At 41.1% G+C, this 25,000-nt stretch overlaps 2 protein-coding genes across 2 annotated transcripts in view; one reads left to right on the top strand and one right to left on the bottom strand.

The window, feature by feature from the left end:
* LOC119574884 (transforming acidic coiled-coil-containing protein 3-like) overlaps positions 1–17,166 on the top strand; it is a gene marked incomplete at its 5' end in the record, with an annotated part of 45,383 nt that extends 28,217 nt beyond the window's left edge. Inside the window, 5 exons of the mRNA XM_037922161.1 lie at positions 11,716–11,803; positions 13,352–13,513; positions 14,297–14,634; positions 14,985–15,134; positions 15,520–17,166. Coding sequence (XP_037778089.1) covers positions 11,716–11,803; positions 13,352–13,513; positions 14,297–14,634; positions 14,985–15,134; positions 15,520–15,709 — 928 coding nt within the window. The remainder of the gene's footprint in view (positions 1–11,715; positions 11,804–13,351; positions 13,514–14,296; positions 14,635–14,984; positions 15,135–15,519) is intronic.
* A 1,112-nt stretch (positions 17,167–18,278) lies between these two features.
* Positions 18,279–25,000, bottom strand: part of LOC119575024 (dynein assembly factor 5, axonemal-like) — a 7,649-nt gene continuing 927 nt past the window's right edge. The window contains 10 exon segments of the mRNA XM_037922351.1: positions 18,279–19,126; positions 19,284–19,475; positions 19,643–19,789; positions 19,909–20,031; positions 20,623–20,805; positions 21,479–21,998; positions 23,269–23,402; positions 23,405–23,482; positions 24,160–24,302; positions 24,686–24,866. Of these exon segments, the coding sequence (XP_037778279.1) occupies positions 18,984–19,126; positions 19,284–19,475; positions 19,643–19,789; positions 19,909–20,031; positions 20,623–20,805; positions 21,479–21,998; positions 23,269–23,402; positions 23,405–23,482; positions 24,160–24,302; positions 24,686–24,866 (1,844 nt within the window). The 3' untranslated portion in view covers positions 18,279–18,983.

Consider the following 25,000-nt stretch of genomic DNA (forward strand, 5'->3'; position numbering starts at 1 on the left):
CCTGCTCCCACGTGCGACCTCGCCGCCCGTGTGTCGCAGGCCCTGTTAACCTTGGGAGAGCGCCCTCGCCAGGTGTGGGCGGCCTGGTGGCGTCGCACGGAGGAGTGGGCCTAAGGAGTCGTGGGCGGGGAGCGAGCCAAAGAGAATCGTGGGCGTGGGCGGCCTGGTGACGTCGGGCCTAAAGAGAAACATGGGTCATTTATCAGTTAATTTTCTCCTCCCCCCCCCCCCGGATTGTTCGCTACACCCATGGCCAACTTGAATTACTCATGGCGAGTGTTCAGTTTATCGAAAGCAGAGAAATGGAATGGTAGTAGTTTTTTTTTTTCTTCAAAGGAAATGGAGTCGAAATGGATTTTTAAGACTGGATAAAATAAAAAGAAAAGAATAGAAAAAAAATCGTGGGCTTCGTCTGAAAACCTCCTGCACGGTGGGTGGCCCGTGTTATGTGGAGCAGAAACGCGTCACCCGAGAAGAGACATTATGTAGTGACGTCACCGTGGCATCATTGCATGCAACTGCCATGGCGTTTCTTGCAGTGCATGACATCCTGCTGCAAAATCACCCCAGGATTGGTTGCATACCCAGGGCTTGCAGGAGGGAGGGGGAGGGGGGGTGTGGAATATGTCCGGTAGTTGATCTGCTTAGAGAGAGGTGACTTAAGCCTCGGTGGCATGTTCTTGTGTGTGTGTGTGTCTGTGTGTGTGTGTGTGTGCGTGCGGGTGCGGTGTGGTGTTGTGTGTGTGTGTGTGGGTGGGTTGTGTTTTTGGGGTGTGTGTGTGGGTTTTTGGCGTGCGTGTGTGTGTGTGTGTGTGTGTGTGTGTGTTTTGTGTTTTTTGAGTTTTTTTGTTTTTGTGTGTGTATACTTATGTGACATGTGAGCGTGACAGCTCGTTTGTTTGTTTGCATGACGTCTGTCTGTTTGTTTTGGGGGGAGGGGATAGGAGGAGGGAGAGGTCTGTGACCGGATGGTGAATGGTGAGAGTGCATGGGCGTATAGGAGGGATAATGAATGAAATTGTGGGCGGGGCGTGAGAACGATAAGAGCAGCGCGGGAGGCGAAGGGGGAGGGGCAGGGAGGGGCAGAGTCTAGGTTTTGAGGGGGAATGGAGTCAAACGCCCGTACCAGTGGTTTTTGGGGGTCCCCCCCCCTCGGCGCCTCTCCCGGGTGAGGCGAGGAGGACCACGTGCACACACAGGTAGTTGTGAGGAGAGCTGGTGCAGCGGCTCTGTGTCCGTGAGTGTGTGTGTGTGTGTTCGCGCGTGCTGGAGTAGTAGCTGTGCGCCCGCTCGCGTGCGTACACCCTCCCTTGTGTAAGTTGGGCGAGTCCCTACATGCTGGGAAGGCGGTTGGCCATTGATCCACCGTTCGAAACGGCTGGAATCCGGGGAAAAACCCCGCCTTTCAAGTCTGTCCTGGGATCTTCCTCGCACGTGGGGCCCGGATCGGCGAAGAGTTGCGTGCGTGCGTGCTGCTTGTGCCTGCGTGTGCTTGTCCTCGTGAGGGCTTCGGGTGCAGGAATGCAGAGCGGAGGGCGTGGGTTGTAGCAAGAGGAGCCCCGCGTGAGGTATGTCGACCAAGCGTGATGGCGGGGGCCCGGGCCCCCTGGACGGAGGAAAGGGTCCCCCGGGGGAAAGGGGGCTCCGGGGGGGAGTCCGGGCGGGGGAGTGAAGGACGGCAGCCACGGCGGGAGGGCGGGGACCCGGGGGAGAGCAGAGAAGGAAGGGAAAGCGAAAAGTACGGGAGCGAAAGCTGGTGGTGACGGCAAGGCGAGTGTCGACGAGAAAGCGAAGGGAAGGAAAGCAAGAGTGAGTGAAGGGGGGAATAGCAGAAAGGGGAAACTCGGCGCCGAAGAGAGAACGAACGGAAAGTCGAGTTGTGACGACAGGACGAAATCCGGCCCCAAGCCCAGGATTAAGGGGACGCCCCGACGGAGGTAACTCAGTGCCACACAGTTATTAAGCCCCCCTCCCCCCTGTGCCCCCTCTCCCTTTCCTATCCCTCTCTCCTGCCATCAAAGCTGAGCTAACAGAGAATAATTCATGAGCTGCAGGTAACACGGGGCCAGGCCACTCCTGGGCCACGTCCTGCGAAACGGCCGCCTTTTATGGCCCTCGCGATTGGCGTCGTGAGCTCGTCAGAGGAGGATGCATGATTCACTCTCAGCTCTTGTGCTTGCGGGATTGGGCAGAGTGATTGGCTTGAGCTGAGGGGAGTATGAGGACTAATCTCAAGGACGGGGCAGGCTGAGCTCGCGCGCTGCCCCCACCTGACCGCCCCGCTCCGTCCGCAGGTATTCCGACGGGCCTCTCGCAGCTCCGGAAATTGCTAAAGGCTTGCTAACAAAGGTGGCGACAGGAGAACAAAGGGCGGTGGGCAGCGGGCGGGCGCCTGCAGGTGGAGACATCGGGGTCAGAGGAAATCAGGTGCTTGGCGCTGGGTGACGTCACTCAAGCTCATTATGCTTGATTGTCTGGAGATGGTGTCAATAGGGAGGAATCTCTGCGCTGAGGTGCTACTTTACGCTTCCTCGCGGTGCAGTTCATTATTAATGTTATAAAGGTTGGTGATGGAGCTTCATTAAGGTGCGTTTAAATGGTTAACAGCCGCCCTTGGAGATAGTAAGAACACGCAAGTAGTAAAGACTGTAACGATTGAGATACAGATAAAGAAGGGAAGACGTACTCAAGAGGCGCAGTTTCGTGTCCAGGGCCCGGAGTGGAGAGCACGGGGCTGACAAGGACACTTCGGAACTGCGTGCGTGCGTGGGAGGAGGTGGAAAAAGTGAAGCTTCCAGGAGTCTCGGGAGATGACGCAAGCAAGCAAGCAAGTAAGCAAGCGAGTGAGAACAAGCAAGCAAGCGGGCGAGCGAGGAGTACGTAACATTTCCTTTCCACCTGTTTCTTGTGGTATTCCTCCTCCTCCTCCTCCTCCTCCTCCTCCTCCTCCTCCTCCTCCTCCTCCTCCTCCTCCTCCTCCTCTGGCGACGACGACGACGACGACGCCTTGGTCCGCACGTCAACCCCCCCCCCCCCCTCGTTTCCCGAAGCAATGATGTCCCGAACGGTCTGAGGACAGGAACGCGTTCAGTTTTTTTCCCCTTTCTTTTCATTTCTTTTCTCTTCTTTTCTTTCCTCTGCTTTTTCTTTTCTTCTCTTTCTTTCCCCAGAGCACATTTCAGTCGTAAAGGCAACCGCTCTCCTTACATGTCTCCTCTGACGCAGTGTTTATTTTGCGCTGTGACCATGCACGCTCTTGAGGGCGAGGGCGAGGTCAAGGAGCAAACGTCTTCGCGATGATTTGTGTCGGGATTTTCTCTGGTTCTCTTCCTCTCTCTCTCTGTCTGTTCTCTTTATCTCTTTCGCTTCATGTCTCTTTCTCTCTCTCTCTCTCTCTCTCTCTCTCTCTCTCTCTCTCTCTCTCACTCTCTCTCACTCTCTCTCTCTCTCTCTCTCTCTCTCACTCTCTCCTCCTCCTCCTCAACCTCCACCACTTCCACCACCACCCATCTTCTCCATCTCCCGTTTCTTCTTTTCCTTCTCTTTCTTTTTCTCTTTCTCTTCCTTCTCCACCTGCACCTCCTCTTTTTCTACCTCTACCTCCTCCTCTACCTTCTCCCTCTCTTCCTACTCCATCTTCTCCATCTTCTCCCTCTCTTCCTCCTCCCCCATCTTCTCCCTCTCTTCCTCCTCCTCCACTTCTCCCTCTCTTCTCCTCCTCCTCCTCCTCCCCCTCCTCCTCCCCTCTCCCCTCTCCTCTCCTCCTCCTCCTCCACCTTCTCCCTCTCTTGCTCCTCCTCCTCCACCTTCTCCCTCTCTTCCTCCTCCTCCTCTTCTCCCTCTCTTCCTCCTCCCGTGGAAAGTTGGGCTCAGCGTCCTGGTCACCTTGTCTGCCTCCATCTCCTGAATTTATTCGCTCGACACTTTTTTTTTTTTTGGGGGGGGCACGGTTCGCTGTTCCGTGAAAATACTGTGACATTAAAAGGAATGAAAAAGTAGGGAGAAAGGGAAGATGGATTGATGATGACGGTGATGGAGAGGAGGTTCGAAAATGAAAGGATAAGAAAAGTTCATGAAAATGTTTGTTATGATTGTTATTATCTGTTGTCTAATATCGTGTAAGCTTCTTTTTCAGAATTTTATAACTGTATAACAGTGTTGTTATATATATATATATATATATATATATATATATATATATATATATATATATATATATATATATATATATATATAAATTGGTAACGAGTATAGAATTAAAGTTTGAGTCGCCCCTCGTTTGTTTTTGCACGAAGGTTAGTGTGTCAGGGGATGCCTTAACCCACCCTTCCTCCCCTCCCCTCTCCCTCCCCTTCCTTCCTCTCCCCTCCCCTCCCCTTCCCTCCCCTCCCCTTCCCTCCCCTCCCCTCCCCTCCCCTCCCCTCCCTTCCTCACTTTACCCTACTCTACCTTACCCTATCCTACCCACCCTCTCTTCTCCACTCTTCTTCTCCTTCCTCATCCCCTTCCCTACTCTCGCCTCCCTTCCACCCCTCCCCACACCTCCTCCCTTCCTCCTCCCCTCTCCTTCCTTTCCCTCCTCTCTCCTCCCTTTCCCTCCTCTCTCCTCTCCTCCTCCTCCTCCTCTTCTCCTCCTCCTCTTTTTCTTCTTCTCCGCATCCTCCTCTTCTCCTCCTCCTCTTTTTCTCCTCCTCTCCTCTTTCTCCTCCTCCTCCTCCTCCTCCTCCTCCTCTTTCCCTCCTCCTCTTTCTCCTCCTCCTCCTCCTCCTCTTTCTCCTCCTCCTCTTTCTCCTCCTCTTTCTCCTCTTTCTCCTCCTCTTTCTCCTCCTCCTCTTCTCCTCCTCCTCCTCCTCCTCCTCCTCCTCTTTCTCCTCCTCCTCCTCCCCCCCCTCCCGCCTCGCACTGATGCCCTTGTATGGTAGCGGCTTTCTGCATAGCGTGAAGGTCGCTTTGCGCACCAGACTCGTAAGTAATCCGAAGTAATGCTTATTTTTCGAACATTTCCTGGTTTGCGCATATTTTCTTTTTTTTTTTTTTTGGCATAACGTTGTTTAGACCTTGGTGTTGCTTAATTGCTTCTATTCGGGTAACGGAAGAATTTTCATGTGCGAAATATGCTTGAGTTTTGTCTAACGTATGGGATAGAATGTTTATTATTATTATCGTTATTATTGTTGTTGTTGACATTATGATGGTGAAGATTTTATTAATATTATTATTATTATTGTTATTATTATTATTGTTATTATTATTATTATTATTATTATTATTATTATTATTATTATTATTACTATTACTATTACTATTATTAGGAAAAATAACCGTGTATATATTTATTTATTTTTAGACAAGCCATTTCCGAACACGTAATGCGTGTGGCGTTGAACACATACGAAAATCATCTAGTGCAATTTTATAATTATTGAATTCCGTTGCAACGTATCCGATGGTGATCTCTGCAGGATTCCATTCTTAATTGCCTATTGCGTGTTTGAAATGAACGCCGCATTTCTTCGTGTAGGGATTAGAATGGATATAGAAGAGATGGATATCGTCATGGATAGATACATTGGTGGAGAGAAAGATTGGTTGAGTGGATGTTAGAAATTTACTCAGGCTGATTGGCTGATGTTAGTTTTCTCTACGTCTGTTTTTTTTTAATGTTTTGGTAATATCCCGCTTGATTGCATGCGCGCCATTTTTATTTGTGTGGAGGGATACGTCACACATAATTTACGTGTTGCGAAGTTGTAAATGCCGGTTGTATGTGACCTTGGATATAAGTATTCGGTGGATATTATCAGCATTTGTCATCTAATTATAGCATATATTGTTGTCGAAAGGCCGGACCCGACAGCGCAGAAGTGGAAGCGAGTTTATACAATGACGTAAATCGACGGAACGCTGTAAACAGTTTCACGAGAACGCAGAACTATGCAAACAAACCCATACATACGTGCGTACATACATGCATACATACATACATACATACATATACATATATATATATATATATATATATATATATATATATATATATATATATATACAGACAGACAGACAGACAGACAGACATATATGGATACATACATACTTATTTACTTACTTGTATAGGGTCTGCACACGCTCGCGCGCACACAAACGCACGCACGCACGTACACACAAAGAAACAGACAAACCTACAAACAAAATTAAAAAACAAAAACAGAAAGGAAATGAGCGACCGAATGGCACAACGAAATTGTTGTGATAATGTCGACCTGCTGATGTTAGTCGATCGGTCGAACATCGTGTTGCGTCATATGGACAATCCTCTCTCTCTCTCTCTCTCTCTCTCTCTCTCTCTCTCTCTCTCTCTCTCTCTCTCTCTCTCTCTCTCTCTCTCTCTCTCTCGTCCGAATCCCGAATCCGATTCCGAAGTCGGGTCAGAGGAAGATTCAGCGCCGGGTGTAGCGTGGCGTATTGCTAATCGAAAGTGCGTGTGAAATCGGCCTCTTAGTGTGGGGTTATTACCTATTTCTGTGGGGGGGGGGGATTTTTTTTTCTTTTTCTTTCTTTCTTTCTTTCTTTCTTTTTTTCCCAAGTCGATTGGCCTTAATTAAAACTCGCCAGACATGGGTGATTTCCAGTTCCGTTCCGAGGCCGGTTTGATAACGACCGGTGCGGACGGGTTTTGCATGTGTCGTTGTTGTTATTGTTGTTTTGTTTGGTTTTTGTTGTTGTCGCTTTTTTGTTGTTGTTTCTGTCATTGTTGTTTTTGTTGTTTTGGGGGATTGTTTTTTTTTTTTTTTTTGGTGGAATTGTTTTTGTTGTTTCTGTCATTATTGTTTTTGTTGTTTTTGGGGAATTGTTTTTGTTGTCGTTGTTGTTGTTTATTTGTGATTGTTCCTTTCTCGTCATTTTTCGCTCCTGGCAACAGCAGAAAGGTTAAGATCTCGTTTTCTTTTGGTACCAGAGTCATGAAAATGCGTTTGCACACGAGCGGCGCTTTTCAACAGCGTGAAATAGTCATGGTCCGAATGGGGGAGAGACGCGTCTTCCCCTGTAAACAAAAACAAACATGTGCTTTGCCCAGACATGTGTTACCCATTTCTCTCTCTCTCTCTCTTTCTCTCTTACTTGCTCGTCCTCGTTATTTTCTTCTTTCGCCAACTCCTTATCATCTTCATCATTTTTTTATCATCTTCCTGCTCTTCATCCCCTTTATATCCTCCTTATTCCTCTCCCCCTCCGCGTCGTTCTTCTAGACTTTACGCGTTTATTCGGTTCCTACGTCTTCCTTCTCCTCCTCCTCCACCGCCTCCTCCTCAGTTCTCCTGTCCTCTCCTCCTCCTCCTCCTCCTCCTCCTTCTCCTCCTCCTCCTCCTCCTCCCTTCCCCTTCCTCCTCCACCTCCACCTCCACCTCCTCCTCTTCCCCCACCCCCCTGGTTCTTCCGGATTTGCCAGGCTTATTTAATGTCCTGGTGGAATGCCGCGCGCACGTAATTCGGACAATAATTTTGGCCGAATTGTGGAGCAGAGATCCGCATTTTGTTTGTTGTGTGCTGTTGGGACGATATTTTATTTTCTCTCTTTTTTTTTTGCGTGTAATAATGTTTCCCGCCATTTGCATATTTTACCGCGAACTGTAGGTGTTTAGCGTTGTTTAAGATTATTTGATTCTGACTTTATATTTTTGTTCCTTCCGTTATTTATTGCGCGTTCTTTTTTTCGCTTTTTTTCGTCATACCCGCTCTTTTTAAATTTTTCATGATGTTGAAGTCTATTATATATTTTTTTTCCTTTGGTGTCTCTCGTTATTGGTCTACGTTTTTTTTTAATTCTCTTTAATGACTAATCTGTTTTAAGTTTTTTTTTTTCAAAGACTAGTTTACATTTTTTTTCGTTTATAGTGACTCATTATCTTTAATTTACATTTTTATTTCGATTTTAATGTCTATTTATCTTTTACATTTTCTTTTGCTTCCGTTATTTATCTTCGTACGTCCAATGTCGGTCGGTGGGACGAGCCGCCGGCGTGGAGTGTGTGTGTGGAAACTCCGAGGAAACGGGTTGCGTCATTCTTTTTTTTATAAGTAATTAGCATATATATGTAACTGGGGGAGGGAGGAGGAGGGAAAGGGGATGGGAGGGGAAGGAGGTGGAGGGAAAGGGGGAGAAGGGGAAGGAGGGAGGGAAGGAGGTGAAGGGAGGGTGAAAGGGAAGGAGGTGGAGGGAGGGTGAAGGGGAGAAGGTGGGGTAGAGAGAGAGAGGGGGAAGGAAGGAAGGATGGAGAGAGGGAGAGGGTAATGATGTAGGTCGTTTGGGGGGAGGGGAGGGGGGAAGGAAGAGGGGTCACATGCCTCAAGGCGTGACGTGTGCCGCAGGGAGAAGAGGGGAAATGGGGGGGAGGGGAGGGGGAGTAGAACAGAGGGGGCAGAGGTAAGGGTTCGCAGTGATGGGGAACGTTTAAGTGTTTGCGGGGAGGGGACGATGAGGATGCCATTGGCGGTCATGAAGAGGCCCCGTGTGTGTGTGCGTGTGTGTCTGTGTGCGTGTGTGTGTCTGTGTGCGTGTGTGTGTGTGTGTGTGTGTGTGTGTGTGCGTGTGTGTGTGTGTGTGTGTTTGCGTGCGTGCGTGTGCGTGTGTGTGTGAGAGAGAGAGAGAGTTTGTTTGTTTGTTTGTATGTATGCGTGCGTGCTTGCGTGAATTCGTGCGTGTACGTGTGGACATATTTCTGCGTGCAAAGATTTATGTACGAGTTTTTTATTATTGTACTTTGCCGAGGGTGGAGTCGGCAGTTGGGCGACGGGGACACGCCCGAACAAAGGTCCGCAGACGCCTTCGCCGCAGTCGCGTGTTTTGCTCTCCTCTCGACGACAGACAAAGGCGAAGCTGTCTCTAGGGTGAAAAAGAGCAGGAGAAAAATTGCGTCGAATGGGCGCAGCGAGACGGGGAGAGAGTTATGGGCAGGGAGGGTGTAATGAGGGTACAGGTAGGGAGGGGAATGCGGGGTATTCGCGGCGTGGTTGGCGGGCGGTCCGCTCGTTCGCGTCCGTGTAGGGGCGAAGCGCGAATTGCTTCCTGTTCCGCACAGCACCCTCTCTCTTGCTGCCAATCTATCTTCCCCTACTACTGCTCCCCCTTTGGCAGGCTTTCTCCCCCTTCTCCTCCTCCTCGTCTTCGCATCACCGCCTCCTCTTTGCCCCTTGTTTATCTACCCTCTTCCATCCCCCTTATCTCGCCGGGCGCTTCCTTCCTCTGTTCACGACAACGACATCCTGTTAACGTTTTCCTGTCCCGGGCGGCGAGAGTTGACTTGAGGTTTGCGTCTGTTTATTCCCAGCGGCGTCACGGGGCAGCGGAGGCACGAGGCGGGGAAGCCTCAGGCCTTTCTCCGCGCGCTAATCGAATAAGGTTCCCCGAAGGCGGTTTTAATGAAGCCCCAGCAACAAGGCTCTCGGCTGGACGAGTAGTCGGCCAATGCTGCCGGTGCTTTGGCGGGCGGAGGCCATTTTGAGCCAATTAGGCAGCAGAGAAAGAGGCAGCTGCGTCGCCTATACAGCGCTCATCTGCAGGCAAGGTCGTCGGAGGTGCGACTGAGCTTCCAAGTGCGAGAATTGTCCGCATTAACCCCTTAGGGCTGATTGAACACGGCCCGCCCCCAAAGGGATAATTGGATACGTGGCGGTGAACCTGTCGATCCAGAATTCCTGGAGAGGCAGCCATGCCATAGGTGACGGAGGGGCGATTGAGAGGTCTCGGGTTACATGCGAAGCGGCACCGAGAGCCGAAGCCCTGCCAGGAAGCCCCGGCAAGTGATGATAGTGGATGTGCGGCCCGAGGGTGGCGGACGTGTGCGCGCGGTGCTCCTGCGGTCGAGGATTTGCCTCTTCGTGACGGCTATCACGTCTGCTTCTTGTCTCCAACGACGGCATTTGTGATTCATCTCGAAAGAGACTCGACTCAGCCTCATTGATTGAAGGCTCCGGCGATCCCGTTGATGGGCGGCGAGCACTCGGCACGACGAGCTCGGGAGGGAAGAGCTGTCTCTCAGCTCACATATTCTAGGACTAGAAGTACACAGTGTTGATCAGTGTAGTGTAATTTCTCACTTGAGATTCTCCTTAGTTATAGAACAAAGTCTATACAGGAGAATCAAGGTCCCGGTACTTGGGGCTTCGGTACGTCAGGTACTACGCTGTAAAGTATAAGCCACGGGGATTTTGATAAGGAAAGGAATTCGTAACATATCGGGATTACATGTAACCCACAAGAGATAATAGAACAACCGGGTGGAAAAAAACGCCAATTAATAACATGTTCAGCCACGCGTTGACGGTGTTGCTGTTAATTGTGAGCGTGGGCGTGGAGGGGAGTGCAGTGGGCCGAAACACCATCCGGAGCATGCAGTGCCTCCTGACGCTCATGTTACCGGCGCTTTACTTCTTCGCCGCCTCCTACTTGACCCCCAGACTCCGAAGGCGCGAGGAGAGCCCAACCGAGGAACAAAATGCCGCCAACACCGCCGCAGCCGCAACCACGTCGACGCTGCGGACGCCCCCCTCGCTCGATGCCCCCAGGTTGTCTTTGTGGCGGAGGCCGTGGGGCGGGAGGCTCTCGTGCGGGACGCCCCGGTGGCCCTTCTCCTCCCTCGGTGGTTTTTGGTTTCCCTCGAATGTTGTCCCTGTTTCCCAAGTCCGCTCCCAACCCCCTTCTTGCTCTCATTTATTCTGGTTGACGTGTTAGTTGTCATTTTCTTTTTTTTTAATATTTGTGCTTTCAAAATTTGGATATTTTGCATATTTTGATGTATCCTAATCAGCATATTTCGATTACCTAACATCATTAATGAAGCTATTAACCAAACATTATCATTTTTGCATCTTTACTAATGGTTAATTGCAAAAGAAAAATTATATGCATTTGAGAGAGAGAAAGAAAGAAAGAAAAGAGAGAGAGAGAGAGAGAGAGAGAGAATAAGTGAATGACGTACTTAATTAACAGAAAGAAGCTAGAATACATTTTTTTGTAAATTTAGTTGATTAAACATTAATTAACAACCATTTTTTTAATCATGTGTGAAATTGTAGGTACTGACTTGCTATCTGCTTCCTGTTGTCATTCAGATTTTTTTTTCCCCATATTAATTATATGAACTGTGTCTAGATACCAACACACACATTCACTCCCTCTCCTTCCCTCTCCCTATCTTTCTCTCTCTCTCTCTCTGTCTCTCTTTGTCTCTGTCTCTCTTTCTCTCTCTCTGCTTTCCTCTCTCTTTCTCTCTCTCTCTCTCTCTCTTTCTTCTCTCTTCTCTCTTCTCTCTCTTCTCTTCTCTCTTTCTCTCTTCCTCTCTTCTTCCTCTTCTCTTCTCTCTCTTCTCTCTTCTCTCTCTCTCTTCTTCCTCTCTCTCTCTCTTTCTCTCCTCTCTCTCTCTCTTTTCTCTCTCTCTCTCTCTCTCTCTCTCTTCTCTCTCTCTTCTCTCTCTCTCTTCTCTCTCTCTCTCTCTCTCTCTCTCTCTCTCTCTCTCTCTCTCCCCTCTCTCTCTCTCTCTCCCTCCCTCCCTCCCCTCTCTCCCCCCTCTCCCCCCCTCTCCATGTACTCACCTACAACACATGAACACTTTTCACTCATTCACTTATCTTATACATGTATTAGTGTATCTATTTTTGATGTCACATAAGATTTAGATAAACCACAGTATATTAATATAAGCTGATTTTGCCTTGCAGTCAAAGTAAACTGAGCGGAGATGAAGTAACACCAATCAAGGAGAAGCCAGAGCACCCATCAGTCACTCCGGAGTCGCCACAGAACAAGGTATGTTTCCAGAAAAAAGGTATGCCAACTAAACTTAGCCTGATGGTGAAATCTCCATTCTCGAGTAGAGTCGAACATTTAAGCGAAATTCAGGATTAGTCTGTATGTATTATACGTATAATTTTTTTTTTCTTTTCTTCTTTTTTCTCCTTTTTTAATTTAATTGTGTGATCTTTTTCTTTTCTTCCTTGATTCACATCTAGTTTGTATATAGTGGGTTTTTCTTCCATCTTAATATCATTGAATTTCATCTTGATATTACTCTATAGATGCAGTCTGTATTTTCTTCTATTAAAGTTAAAGGGGACAAGAAATTGCTGTGAAAATTGTGATTGTACTCATTAAACTAAGAGAAAATGGACAATACTCAAATTTGTAAGATTTGTCAGGTACTGTTAGTAACTGAAGCAGAAAAGAGCCAATGATAGTTGCAGATATACTTTAATCATTATAGATTAATGTTAGCAGTTGATGATATATGAATTGCTGTGTTATTGAATTTAGATCCTTTATCTTGAAGTGACACTAAAATCAGAAAATATCTCCGGGGTAGTTGGCCTTGAAATCTACATTGTTAATCTGAATATATGTATGAACAAGAATTCCTTTGGCCAGGTTACAGCTTGCTGTATAACTTTATGACCATTATATCAGTAACTGAAAAACTTGTGCTGTGTAATTTGTTATATTTAATGTTCATTACTGTTACAGACCAGTGAATACTGGAGGTCATTGTGTAATGATTCTGGTAAAGTCTGTTTTATAGGATGTATATCATAATTTATTGTAATAGTTTGGGCCGATTTTATTAGAAGTTATGTATTTCATTCACAATTACAAAGGGGGAATTAAGAAATGGTAAGGGGCCACTTCTTCATCAATAATTTATTAACATCATTTGATATGCAGACTCATAAGCTTGTAAGAGATGAGAAAATTACCAGTTAAATGTTTCACAACAATCTTTTTGGGAGTCATTCTAGGATATAGAAGAGCAGCAGTCAGAGGAAAAACATGGAAGTGCCTCTAAGTGACATCTTCCCACTATTCCTTCACTTCACTTCTGTTATGAAACTTTGTTTAGCAAATAGCAAAATTCCAAAACCTATTTTTCAAGCCCCCTTTAAGTAAGAATGTCATTCTGATTTTCCCTAATCTTTATGAATATCAATTGATAAATTGTGTTGGCAAATGTAAAATTTCCAAATTTACAGTCAGATGTATTAGTGTGGATTAGTAAATAGTGTAGTTTTCATGTAAATAGATTTTGAAATTCCACATAGATGGCCATTGTTGAAATCAGGGTATATGAATTCATATATTCCTTCTTAAATCTTGACTTCAGTATTAACATCATTTGTATAAACCAGAACTTATTTTTGCCACTGGAGAAAACAGGTGAATTAATCAGTAACTTCATAATAGACTTGACAAGTATTACACATCATGCTTTGATTAGTCACCAAGAACGGAAATCCCAGTAGTGTCCCTAGCTATGTCCTTCCATAACCTGAATGATAAGCCTTTTTTTTGGAATATGAATTTCAGCCTGTCCCGTCCACTTCCACTCCTATTCCACCCCGTGAAGAAAGATCGGCTCCAGAAGGCACCAGCAGCCCAACGCCCCGTCCCAGCGACACCTCCGAGCACAAGCCCTCGTCATCGCGCCCCCTCTCCGTCCCCCCGGATGGTTATGTGACCACTGCAGAGGTAAGGCCCGTCCTCTTGGTGCCCTGCACAGCCCATACCATAGGAAGCTCTTGTGGGGCCTGGTCTTCAGGGCTACTTAGAGGTCTCTTGTGTGGCTCATGTTTTAGGAGGATCGTGTTCAGCTCATCTTTTGGGGATCTTTTGCATAGGATATTGGGAGCATTTGATATAGACAGTAGTGGAAGTGGGGACCTCATACATATCTTGTTAGTAAAATATGGTGCCATCATTAAAGTTATTCTTATATTAGTTGATTTCTGTTTTTGCGTGGATTTTTTATTGATTTTATTATTTTATGATGATTTCACAGTTCTATGATTTGGAAGTTTCCTGAAGGCTTGATGAAGTTGTTACATACTGTGAAGCATAGGATTTATTTGAACTTCCCTGTGAGCTTTCATTTGTTGAATACATATCTTTTTCTCCATGAAATCACCACTATATAAAATTGGCTTTAAGCATCCCACTTGTCTGCTTTTCAAGATCAAATAAACATCTTTTTTGAACTTGAAATTCTTTTTCTTAAATGCACTTTAGGAATGAGAGATTGCACCATTTGGTTGAACGATTTCAATATTGATTAATGTACTAAAGATAGTTTGATTTGCATGGCAATGAAAAATTCCTAAATGAATATATTTATTCATAACTTTCTTTCACAATATTTCACTAACTTTGAACCTGACGCTACCACTGCATGAAAATTATTTTGAGACAGTCATGTCTGTTTACCTGTGATTGGCTGAATTCTGATAATGATTCTTATTTTCCTCGACTCTGTAGGTAGAGGAGCTCCTGAAGCGACAGTCACTACAGTTTGAAGAAAAGCTCCTCCGAGCGGAGTTAGCTGCTGGGGAGAAGGAGAGAAAATTGATACAAGCCATGAAGGAAGAACAGAAGGAGAAGGGCAACCTAGGGGGGTCGTTGACAGAGCTAACACAGTCACGCGATGCTCTGCTCAAGATGGTGGGCCAGTACAAGGGCATGCTAGCACAACTAGTTGGCGAGAAGGAGAAGGAAAAGCAGAATGCGGAGGAAAGAATCAAGACCCTGGAATCAGAAAGAAACCAAGCCCTAGATGACTTAGCCAATGTGGAGAATGCATTTTCTGATGTACATAGGTATGTTGGAATATTCTTATGGGAATCTCTGTATTCTTGATTGTGAGGAAATGTTGATGAAATAAACATAATGAGGCTTGTTATTGCTCTGCAGTTTTAAAGAAGGTTTATGTACTATCTTTATCATTCAGGTGATACTTATAGGAAAATTGTTCCCTTTACTGCAGTTGTTATAAAGAAAATATTGTCCAGCTAAGTTTCTTATGAACTTCTATTTTAGATATAGTAACTTCTCAGAGAATCATAATTACTATAAATGGAATGCACTATAACCACTTGGGGGGGGGGTTAAAAAAAAATTCTGAATTCATAAAGTCAGAAAATCATGACAAAATTTCCTTTCTCTGCAGGAAGTACGAAAGAACAAAGCAGGTAGTTGACACACTGAGAAGAAATGAAGAAACCCTGCGTGGTGCTATTACAGACTATGAAAGCAAGTTGCAGAAACAAGAACAAAAGTTTATTGAATTCCAGAAGCATGCAGAAGAGAAAATACAGTTGTAAGTTACAGTGTTTTTCATAGATGTTCTTCACAGATTTGGATGTCGTCTTTTGTATATTAATTCATAATGACAAGAATTTTTTTTACATGTTTTGTACATTACTTCTAAGTTATTGTGTTTGTATAGTAGATTTTTTTTTTCTTTTTTTTTTTTTACACAGGAGAGTAATTTGTAGTTTTTTTTTTCTTAGTCCAAAAATTACTTTGCATTACAAGTTGTAAAACATTACTGTAATTAGTGTACAGATTATTTTTTTTGTAATAGTCCTTTAGTTTAATGAAAGTCCAGTTTATGGCAGTCTGTGATAGCCTTTTTTTCTTTGTATTCAGTATTTTGTGCCTTTGTGAGAAATGTTCTTCACATTTTCCTCTACTTTTTTCAGAGCAAATGAGGAATTTGAAACAATGAGGAAAGCAAATGAGCAAGAGATGACCAAAATGGCTGCCCTCCTGAAAAAAGCAGAAATGAAGATTGTTTCTCTCCAGGATGCCTTTGACAGGAAGACACGAGAGAACCAAGAACTAACACAGCTCTGTGATGACCTTATCAACAAAGTTGGAGGAACGAATTAATTGTTGAAATTTAACGTTTTCTGGTAACAAATATGACTGATTAGGTTTAGACTGCTGCTGCTGAAACAGTTTTAAATGAGGAACGTCAAGATAAAGGCCCATCTCATATTGTTAAGAGAGCAGCAACTGTGATCATAACCCCACTGAAACGGTTCAGTCTGGGGATCTTTTTCCTACAGTAATAGATTGGACTGGTTTGATACATATTAAAATAATGAACAAAATGGAATGATTTTTTGAATTTCACTGTCATCATTCTTCTTTTGTATATTTTAACATGTAACCTGAGGTACTGATTGGATACCTTCTATCCTGACTCAAACTGCTTCAATGACACACTGAATGATGTTGTTAATGTGTGTCTGGTAGTATGATGTATGTTGTACAAGGAGTCATGCAAAATATCAGGCCACCCTATTGAATCTTGTGAATAGCTGATGAAATTTTAAAGCTTGCAGTGAGTTTGTTGAGTATATCTAGAGATTTGGCTTTTTGTCAGTTGATAAATATTACCAAACTGATATCCTGCACTGATTGTCATTATGTAAATGCAATGTACATATCAAATAAGGAGAATATTGCCTGATAGGTTATACACTAATATTTAAAAAAAAGAGAGAAATTAGTATAGCTGGGGAAGAAAGTAGCATTGATAACAGAATCTATATTATATATTATTACCAGTATGTTAAACTGGAAAGCTTGTAAATAATGATAATTTTACACATTTCCATCACTACATCATTATATATCACTCGATTGTGAAGCATTTGTGCTATTCACAAAACAGTTTCTATGAAATTAACTTAATTTTGCCATTAAGCTGCTCTTCTATTGTGAAATGTGGAAGCTGTCAGGTTGAGAAATCAGCTGGAAACAAGCAAGAAGACAGAGCATGATGTACATGATTATCTCACGTACCAAAAAGTGTGTGGGAAAGTTTGCCATTACTTAAGCATTTGATAACCAGTTCCAGACTCTGGAATGCACGATTTGTACGAGTAATATCTAATAATAGAGATTGAGAGTGTTATCCCTGATGCTGGTGTGACAGGTGACGAATGGTGTGAAGGGTAATAGGGCTGTGATAGTACACCATTTTTGTCTTTGATGAAATAGCTGCCAAAGGTCTGCTGATAAGATTTTGCTTCTGTTTTATATTTTTATTGATAGATGCTTGAAGGTAGTCAGACCAAGCACAAATATTATTTCTTTGATATGCTTGATTTCTCTATGTTTAGTAAACACGACTAAATGCCAATTCCATCCAGGGTTGACAGAAATATATCTGTAGGAATATTTTGATTTCTAATTGGACAGACACAAGAGGTGTTCTTTCCTTTTCATTTGGTTGGGAATTTTGCGGTAGAAACCCAGTTCTTTTGAATAGATGTATAGTAATCCGAAATGTTACTAAAGCCGAATAACAAAATCATTGGATTCATTAATAAAAAAAACAAGGATTTATTGTCATTAATTTTTAACAGTTCCTAGTCTCAAAAAGAAATTGGTGTAGCTTTTACATCCTGCGCCTCATGTAATGAAATAATATGACACATTTTTCAGTATTCATGAGAGCTGTAGAAGTCCTGATCCCCAAGCTTGAATTTGAATTTCCTTTCTGATAGTAAACTTATGAGATAGAAGCTCAAATTCAGTGTTTGCAGTCAGCTTGCCAACTTGATTATATATATATATATATATATATATATATATATATATATATATATATATATATATATATATATATATACAATGACTTGCTACATCAGAATAGGTGCATGATGTTAGTAGGGATCATGATTTTTCATCAGCAATACATGTTTATTATTTTAGTGTTAATTTACAAAATTTGCGATCAAAAGGTGCACGAAATTGAATTCCTAAGAGAGGGAGAACTGTATTAGATGCAGTACTCTTATAAACAAACCAAAAAAAAAAAAAAAAAAAAAAAAGCTAGGGGGAAAAAAAAAGCAATGTGCCTTATATTACATGACAAGATGGATAATCTGAAAAATAATACTTCACGAGGAAAAATCTGAACTTGTTTTTAAAAAAGAGTAAAAGGGCACATTTACACAGACCAGTCAATAAGAGTATGCAGATTGCTTGTCAGTTCCGTATGTAAATGTATATGCAGAAATCCTAGTTTCGAGGCTCATAGCCCAGATTATTTATGACTTTTAGAGAGATCTTAAGTTTATCATGTGACACTTCTTTATGTATTATAGGTATTAAAATAAATTAACACACCATTTTAAGATGTGTTATTTCTCCTTTTTATAAAAAAAAATCTTTTGCATTGTTGATTACTTATCCTTTTGTTAACAAAAAGAAAATTAAGACTATGGAGAGGCTTTCATACATTCATACATCTTACCAAATATTGTGCTATTACGGCAGCCAGAATTAAAAAAAAAAATAGTAATCAATTTCTTAATATTCTTATTTCAAGAGTAAGAGTAAAAAAAAAAAAAAAAAAAGTAGTATTTTTTTTATTTCAATAATTATGTATAATTGTTCAAGGTATTTTGTGAACAAAGTAGGTTCTAAACTTTTGCAGTCATGTAGTTCCGAGTTACTACCTCTTTTCTGGCAACTTATTTTGTTATTATGTAGTGGAATATCAGCAGGCACTACCTTCTGTCTATGCTAAAGAGCAAAAGTAAAATAAAAAAATAAATATGATGATAACCATGGCAGGATTAATTAATTTCATATTTATTCCAATTTATTTACTTAAAAATTATATGATCAACATTTATACATTATAATGCTACTACTACTAGTACAGCACCTTTATAAATGTATTAAAAAATCAACAACGATATGTAGAGTTGTGTACTTTATAACACAAGTGTTTGCTGAGGAACCTCTAATTTCAACATGAAATTTGAATACCTAAACAAGCAAATTATGAACTTTATTGAGTTCATAATTTGCTTGTTTAGGTATTCAAAGTCATAAAGATAAACAAAATCAATTGTGGAGAAAAAAATCATTTTAGACTGATTTGAAATTTTGTTTTTATTAATGTTATTTTTTTGTGTCAATTTTGGTGTGCTGTGTGTCCATGTACGTTTATATTTAGTCTGTGGCTTATTGTATTTTCTTTAACAGTCAAACACCCTGCAATGAAAGTGTTAACTGCTGTTAACCCATGTACTAACTTTTGACTATGCATATCACAGCGTTTTATGAAAAATCAAATTGATGGTTATCTAAAGGCAACTATTTTTATAATGCCTAAATAAAGCATGGAGAAAATGTATTGCTAATTAACAACTGCAATTTGTAAATTATTCATAGACGCAATCAGTTTCTCACAAACATGCTTGTTTCGGAACTTAGGGCGGTCTCTCTCCAACACTTCTTTCAAGATATCTGGAGATATCTTGCCCATCTCTTCCAAGGCATCTGGAAAATGTAGAAGTTACGAATAAAAAAATGATGCATTTCATATTAAACACTTTAAATAAAATAAAAATTAAATCATTATATAATACATATATATACTATGTCTACAAGCATAGAAAAAAGTTCAACATTATTTGCCTAAAGTGGATCACTGTACCTGAGACAGCTCCCTGTAATGTTTCATCTGGATCATCTAAAAATACAGTTGCAGACTCATACAGGTCTCTGAGCCTTGCTGTCTGTATGCTAGGATTATAATTCTCAGGTAAGTGCTTGAACAGAGCAGCTAAAACCCTGGCTGATTTCAGACGCACAACTGCACTTACATCATCAAATCTTTTGACTAGCTCTGGAAATAGTAAATTATAATCAATAAGCCTTCATGACCAATGACTCCTTAGTAATAAAAGGCAGTAATATATACATATTTACAATGGACAGTATGCACAAAATGTTTACATATGGTATTTTTCAGGCTATATATCTACATATTACATAACATAAAAATATACATACTATTTGCCAAAGTATGTAATGTATCAGAATCAATCAACTGAGGAAAGGAGCTGACAACATTCATCACAACTTCACAGGAAAGGTGGCGCGTATCTTCAGAATCATCTTCAATAAGGGCTGGGATGAGGGCGAGGCAGATTTTTACCTCTGAAAAATAAAGAAGAAAAGACATTCCCTCTTTCTGATCAACATTGGGGTCCCATCAATCAAACATCTTTTTACATATACAATCAACTCATATTCTACAAGTCTAAAATGCATATTACCATCTAACACTTTCTGACTTGCTACTTCAGCCTGGCACACAGAAACCAAACAAGAAACAGCTGCTGTTCTCAGAGCAGCAGCTGTGCTTCCAGCATGCCAGGGGAGGAATGGCTTCAGTATATCTGAAATCCATTGAAATTCTTGTGTTATTTAATTAGTTTCAGGAAATCTATAAATATCTATTATTGTTATCTTAGTTTATATACTGATCTAGGACAGAGAACTGGAATTCTCTTTAAACATGATTCTGTCTGTCTGTCTGTCTGTCTGTCTGTCTGTCTGTCTGTCTGTCTGTCTGTCTGTCTGTCTGTCTGTCTGTCTGTCTGTCTGTCTGTCTGTCTGTCTGTTTGTCTCTCTCTCTCTCTCTCTCTCTCTCTCTCTCTCTCTCTCTCTCTCTCTCTCTATATATATATATATATATATTATATATATATAATATATATATATATATATATATATATTTTTTTTTTTTTTTTTTTTTTTTTTTTTTTTTTCTTTTTTTTTTTTTTTTTTTTTTTAACACCTAAAGCTTTTTTTTCAATAATTTCAATCAAACACCTACTACAGAAGACATGGTAGAAGACCACTGGTCTAGAAAAAAAAACAATGAGAAGATAGTCACAAATATTAAAATCAATATGTCATTCATCATAAGTTTATACCATATATTTTGTGGCTTTTATGACGAAAAACAACATTGATCTGACACCTACCAGACACAATCACAGGAAGGAATCTCTCTAGCTCTCCATTTGAATTTAAAGGCTGTCCCTCTTGTTTTAGAAGATGATGTAGTTTCATTAGACACTTCAGGCTAACAAATGGATCCTGCTTCTTGGGAACGCAATCGCACAAGATGCCAACTACCCTTTCTAAATGATGCCCTAGAGATTGATCTGCGGAAACAATTATATAATCAAAGTTTATATCATCAACATTACTGTTCTTTGTTTCACCAGAACGCTCAAAACATAGCTATGACTTACAATACCAAAACTTACTGTTGCTTTTGGTTCCTTTTCCTAAACTAAAATGAATGACATTGGAAAGACCAACTTATAGACAAAAAATGCTGTATATTTTGGCCTTAACATTCAGTTCCTATATTCTGTCACTTCAGCTAAGTAACTATTTGTATGATATTTGATACTTGTTTCTACTACTACTGTGTAGTTAAATAAAAGTGAAAAGGCATATATTGCAACATATATTAAATTCGTATCTGGAAACCTGCATATTCTATATCAACTAGCATTATAGCCTGCAAGCATTCCGAATTACAGTAATTCATGAAAAAAAAATATACATGAAATTATGCTGATTAAAGAGATATCAAAAATACTATTGGTAACCTTGAAATTTTGACACATTCAATTACAGACATGTCCTGGTTTGCATTTCTCATATTCTAATATTTTCTTCTCTAAATAAATTTATCGACTTATATATGCTTCTTTTTATTATCTTACACTCTGATGTAGAGTGAGGATCATTTTCTACTACATGACATTTTTTCTTCTTAGATTATTTCTACACATAATTACAAAACATCAACATTTCTTTACTTACCAGCAAGTTCTAGCACACCCAAAAATATCATGAAATGAGGAGTCTGCTCAGTCCAAGAAGAGGCTGTTGTGTGGATAGTATTCAGAATTGCACTTAGATGGAGATCATATAATGTGCATACTCTGTCCAGTCCACTTCTGTTTGCTAGAGTTTCTAACTGTTCTTGAGCAAACCTGACTGTATCCTGCTCCTCTGATGTAGAAGCAATATACAGTAAAACTAAGAAAAAATTGTAGCTACAGTCTCTTGGATCACATTTTTCTATCAAGACATGAATGACCTGTAACAAAGCACTTTGGTGCCCATGACTGGTGACATGGGAGATGTCCTCATTGGCCAGGGTTTCAGCAATTTCTGCTATGCTTTCTTGTAGAAGAGCAGCTGGTGTGCCTCGAGCCAAGGCACTCAGAACGATCAGCGGACGCTCCCCGTACTGTCCTCCACCAAGCCTTGGCAAGATTAATGGAAGATAGGTAGCTGGAGGAACGAAGTAGCCTAGGTATTCACTGCACTCAACAACCTAAAACAAGGAGGGAGAGCTATTAACCCTTAAAGGATGCATCATATGATATGATACATCAATGCTGTAAATAATCCCTTCTATTCTGATGCAAGATGCACAAAAAAGGGGTTATTAATGGAAAACTTACATCATGATTAAAAAAACATCACAAAAATTTTCCTGCATCCTGTAAAATATTGACAGTTTACACTGCAACCTCACCCAAGCATACCTACATATAGGATATACATTCTGCATATTTATATGCAGAATTTGTTTTTAAATTTATGAATATCAGAAAAACAGAAAAAAAAATATGCTGTAAGACACATCCATAGAAATTGTTATAAGTAAACTTTTGAGCACTTATTTTTTAACATTAGGAACTTTAACAGATCCATCAGCCAACAAGATTCCACTTTCCCTTCTCTCTTTTCCTCATATTTTTTTTATCCCTGAAACAACTGTACTTCTTATCTGCCACCTGAAAACTGTTTTACTTTATAGTCATCCTTCTGCCTGAAACTCCCTTGCATAATACATTAATTTGCAATACTCAACTTATGTATTATCTCCTAATGAGTTACTCTGTTCTTCCCTCTTTGATTTTTTTCCCTACCACACTCTTAGCATATAGTATGCATTTTGTTTAAATGTTTTCCTCATACTTTACATAAGGGATAATAAAAAACTAACATCTTAAAGAAGGATAATCAATGATCCTTCCTGTATATCATATCAAAGGTTAAGTGACATCACTGCTTCAAGTAATGATAAAAGTAACATAAAGATAATATGCCTTTCAAATAATGCACTGGTAATACTGCATCTGCAATAAGGTGCCCACATAATATACTGAGAAAAATATTTAAGAAAAAAAAAATCTGTAAGTAAAAAGGATCTCTTTTCACTATTTCTTGTAAGGCACTTAATTTGTTTCTATGGAAACAGTTTAGTTTATTTCAATGCAAATATTATTGCAATATTTTCTTTTCTTTTTCTAGTTTAACAGTGAAACTTAAGTTAACTCTGAAACACAAAAAAAGACAAAATGTTTATGGAGAAACAATCAATTTCCATACATAATATAAACTTTATCAAAATCTATGCTACAGAGCTTATTTTATGAAACATTTAAGTACACTTAAATCTTATGTTTAATTATCAAGAGTCAATCATGTGCTAACTTTTTTTCTTTCGAGACAAACAGAGAGAGACAGAGACAGAGAGACAGAAAGAAAAAATACATATATAATTAAGTAAAAACAAGAAAATAAGAAAGACCAACCTGCTTTACAACATCAGCTTCTTTATCTGACGAGGCCAAAACAAGGCCCTCAACAATTTTCTCTACATATTGAGTTATTCCTGACTCTGCATTCACCACAAGAGTTGTCAAGAGTTTGGCAGCCTGCAGCCTGTCCATCGCTCATATCATGTCAGTCGCAGGCCTGCAACATGATAGCTCTCTGCACCAAGATCGACTCAACACTGGCGTTTTTCTGAAGTAAAAAAAAATACAAGATAATAAGCACAATCAAAATGTTTGTGATTGTGATTTGTGTATGGTGTGATGGTTGGGTGTGCTTGCTGTGTGTGTGTGCTGTGTGTGTGTGTGTGTTGTGTGCTGTGATGTGGTGTTTGTGTGTGTGGTGTGGGGGGTGGGTGATTGTGTATAGTGTGTATGTGTGTTGTGTGTTTGTGTGTGTTGTGTGTGTGTGTGTGTGTTGTGGTGTGTGTGTGTGTGTGTGGTGTGTGTGTGTGTGTGTGTGTGTGTGTGTGTGTGTGTGTGTGTGTGTGTGTGTGTGTGTGTGTGTGTGTGTGTGTGTGCATGTGTGTTTTTGCGGGCATGCGTGTGTGACCAGTATGTGCCAGCCTAAAACATATTCACTGGTAGTTTGAAACATATATTGTCCATTCTGTTAGTGAAGTAATTAAAAGTAGCTAGAACATTACCGGAATAACTGAGACATAAATACCCATAGAAAATTATCCACAAATGCCAATAAGATTACTGGGCCCAGACAAGTACAATAACTAAATTTTGAATCACTTTTTGTCTTATCTATTATTGTAAGTGTACTGCTGCAATATGCAACTCATCCTGATTACGGAAAAAAAACAGTACAGCATTATAAATCTGAAAACAAGAATGCTCCAACCATTACCCAATACCTACCTGTGGGTGGATAGTGTTCAGGAACTGCATCAAAGTCTATCTGTTCCTTAAGCTGGTCTTCATTTTCCTTTTCATATTTCTTGCCAACATCTTCCCAAAGTGATTCTGCTTTGTTTTTAACATCTTTGTCCTCATCCCTTAGTCTGGAAGAAAGAGAGAATACAATAAAATTTCCTTTGCTTTAAAATTAAAAATGTGATAGGTTTTTAAAACAAATAGACAGAAAAGGACAGAAAATTTTACTTAATACAACAGATTTTTAACACAGTATTGAAATTATAACTAAAGCTTTCCTTTAAGCAAACTACAAAGACTTTGATAAATCTAAAGAAACTTCAAAAATATATATTAATTTGACTCTTAATCCATAAAACTGTTGCAATAAACAAAGAAATGCATAGAGCCCTAATACAAAAGGCAACTGATCTTCTATAGTTTATTATCTATAATACAAGACATTCAGTGATTCTACAACTTGCCATATTTAAAAAGTATAAAAACTTTCATTAAACAAACTTTCCATTACCCAGACAGTAACAAGGGGAAAATGCGCTGCCAGTATGAGTAACGATCTGGCATCTCCAAGGCCAAAGCTCCTCCAACAGTCACCACCACTAGACGAACTTGAGGGATATCCATCATACACTGTGCTAGAGGTCCACTCAGATCCTGGATGCTTCTGCTCTCCCCGTATAAAAGAATATCACCTATATGAAAAGAGACAATAACATGTATATATTTTTTATATTTCTTATATTCTATATACATTTGAATGCACACATAGATTCATCAGCACAATTACAACATAGACTGAAAACTTTTCTCTGTATTTAGCAATTGC

This window comes from Penaeus monodon, chromosome 1 (assembly GCF_015228065.2).
Source record: "Penaeus monodon isolate SGIC_2016 chromosome 1, NSTDA_Pmon_1, whole genome shotgun sequence".
NCBI classification, from domain to species: Eukaryota; Metazoa; Arthropoda; class Malacostraca; order Decapoda; family Penaeidae; genus Penaeus; species Penaeus monodon.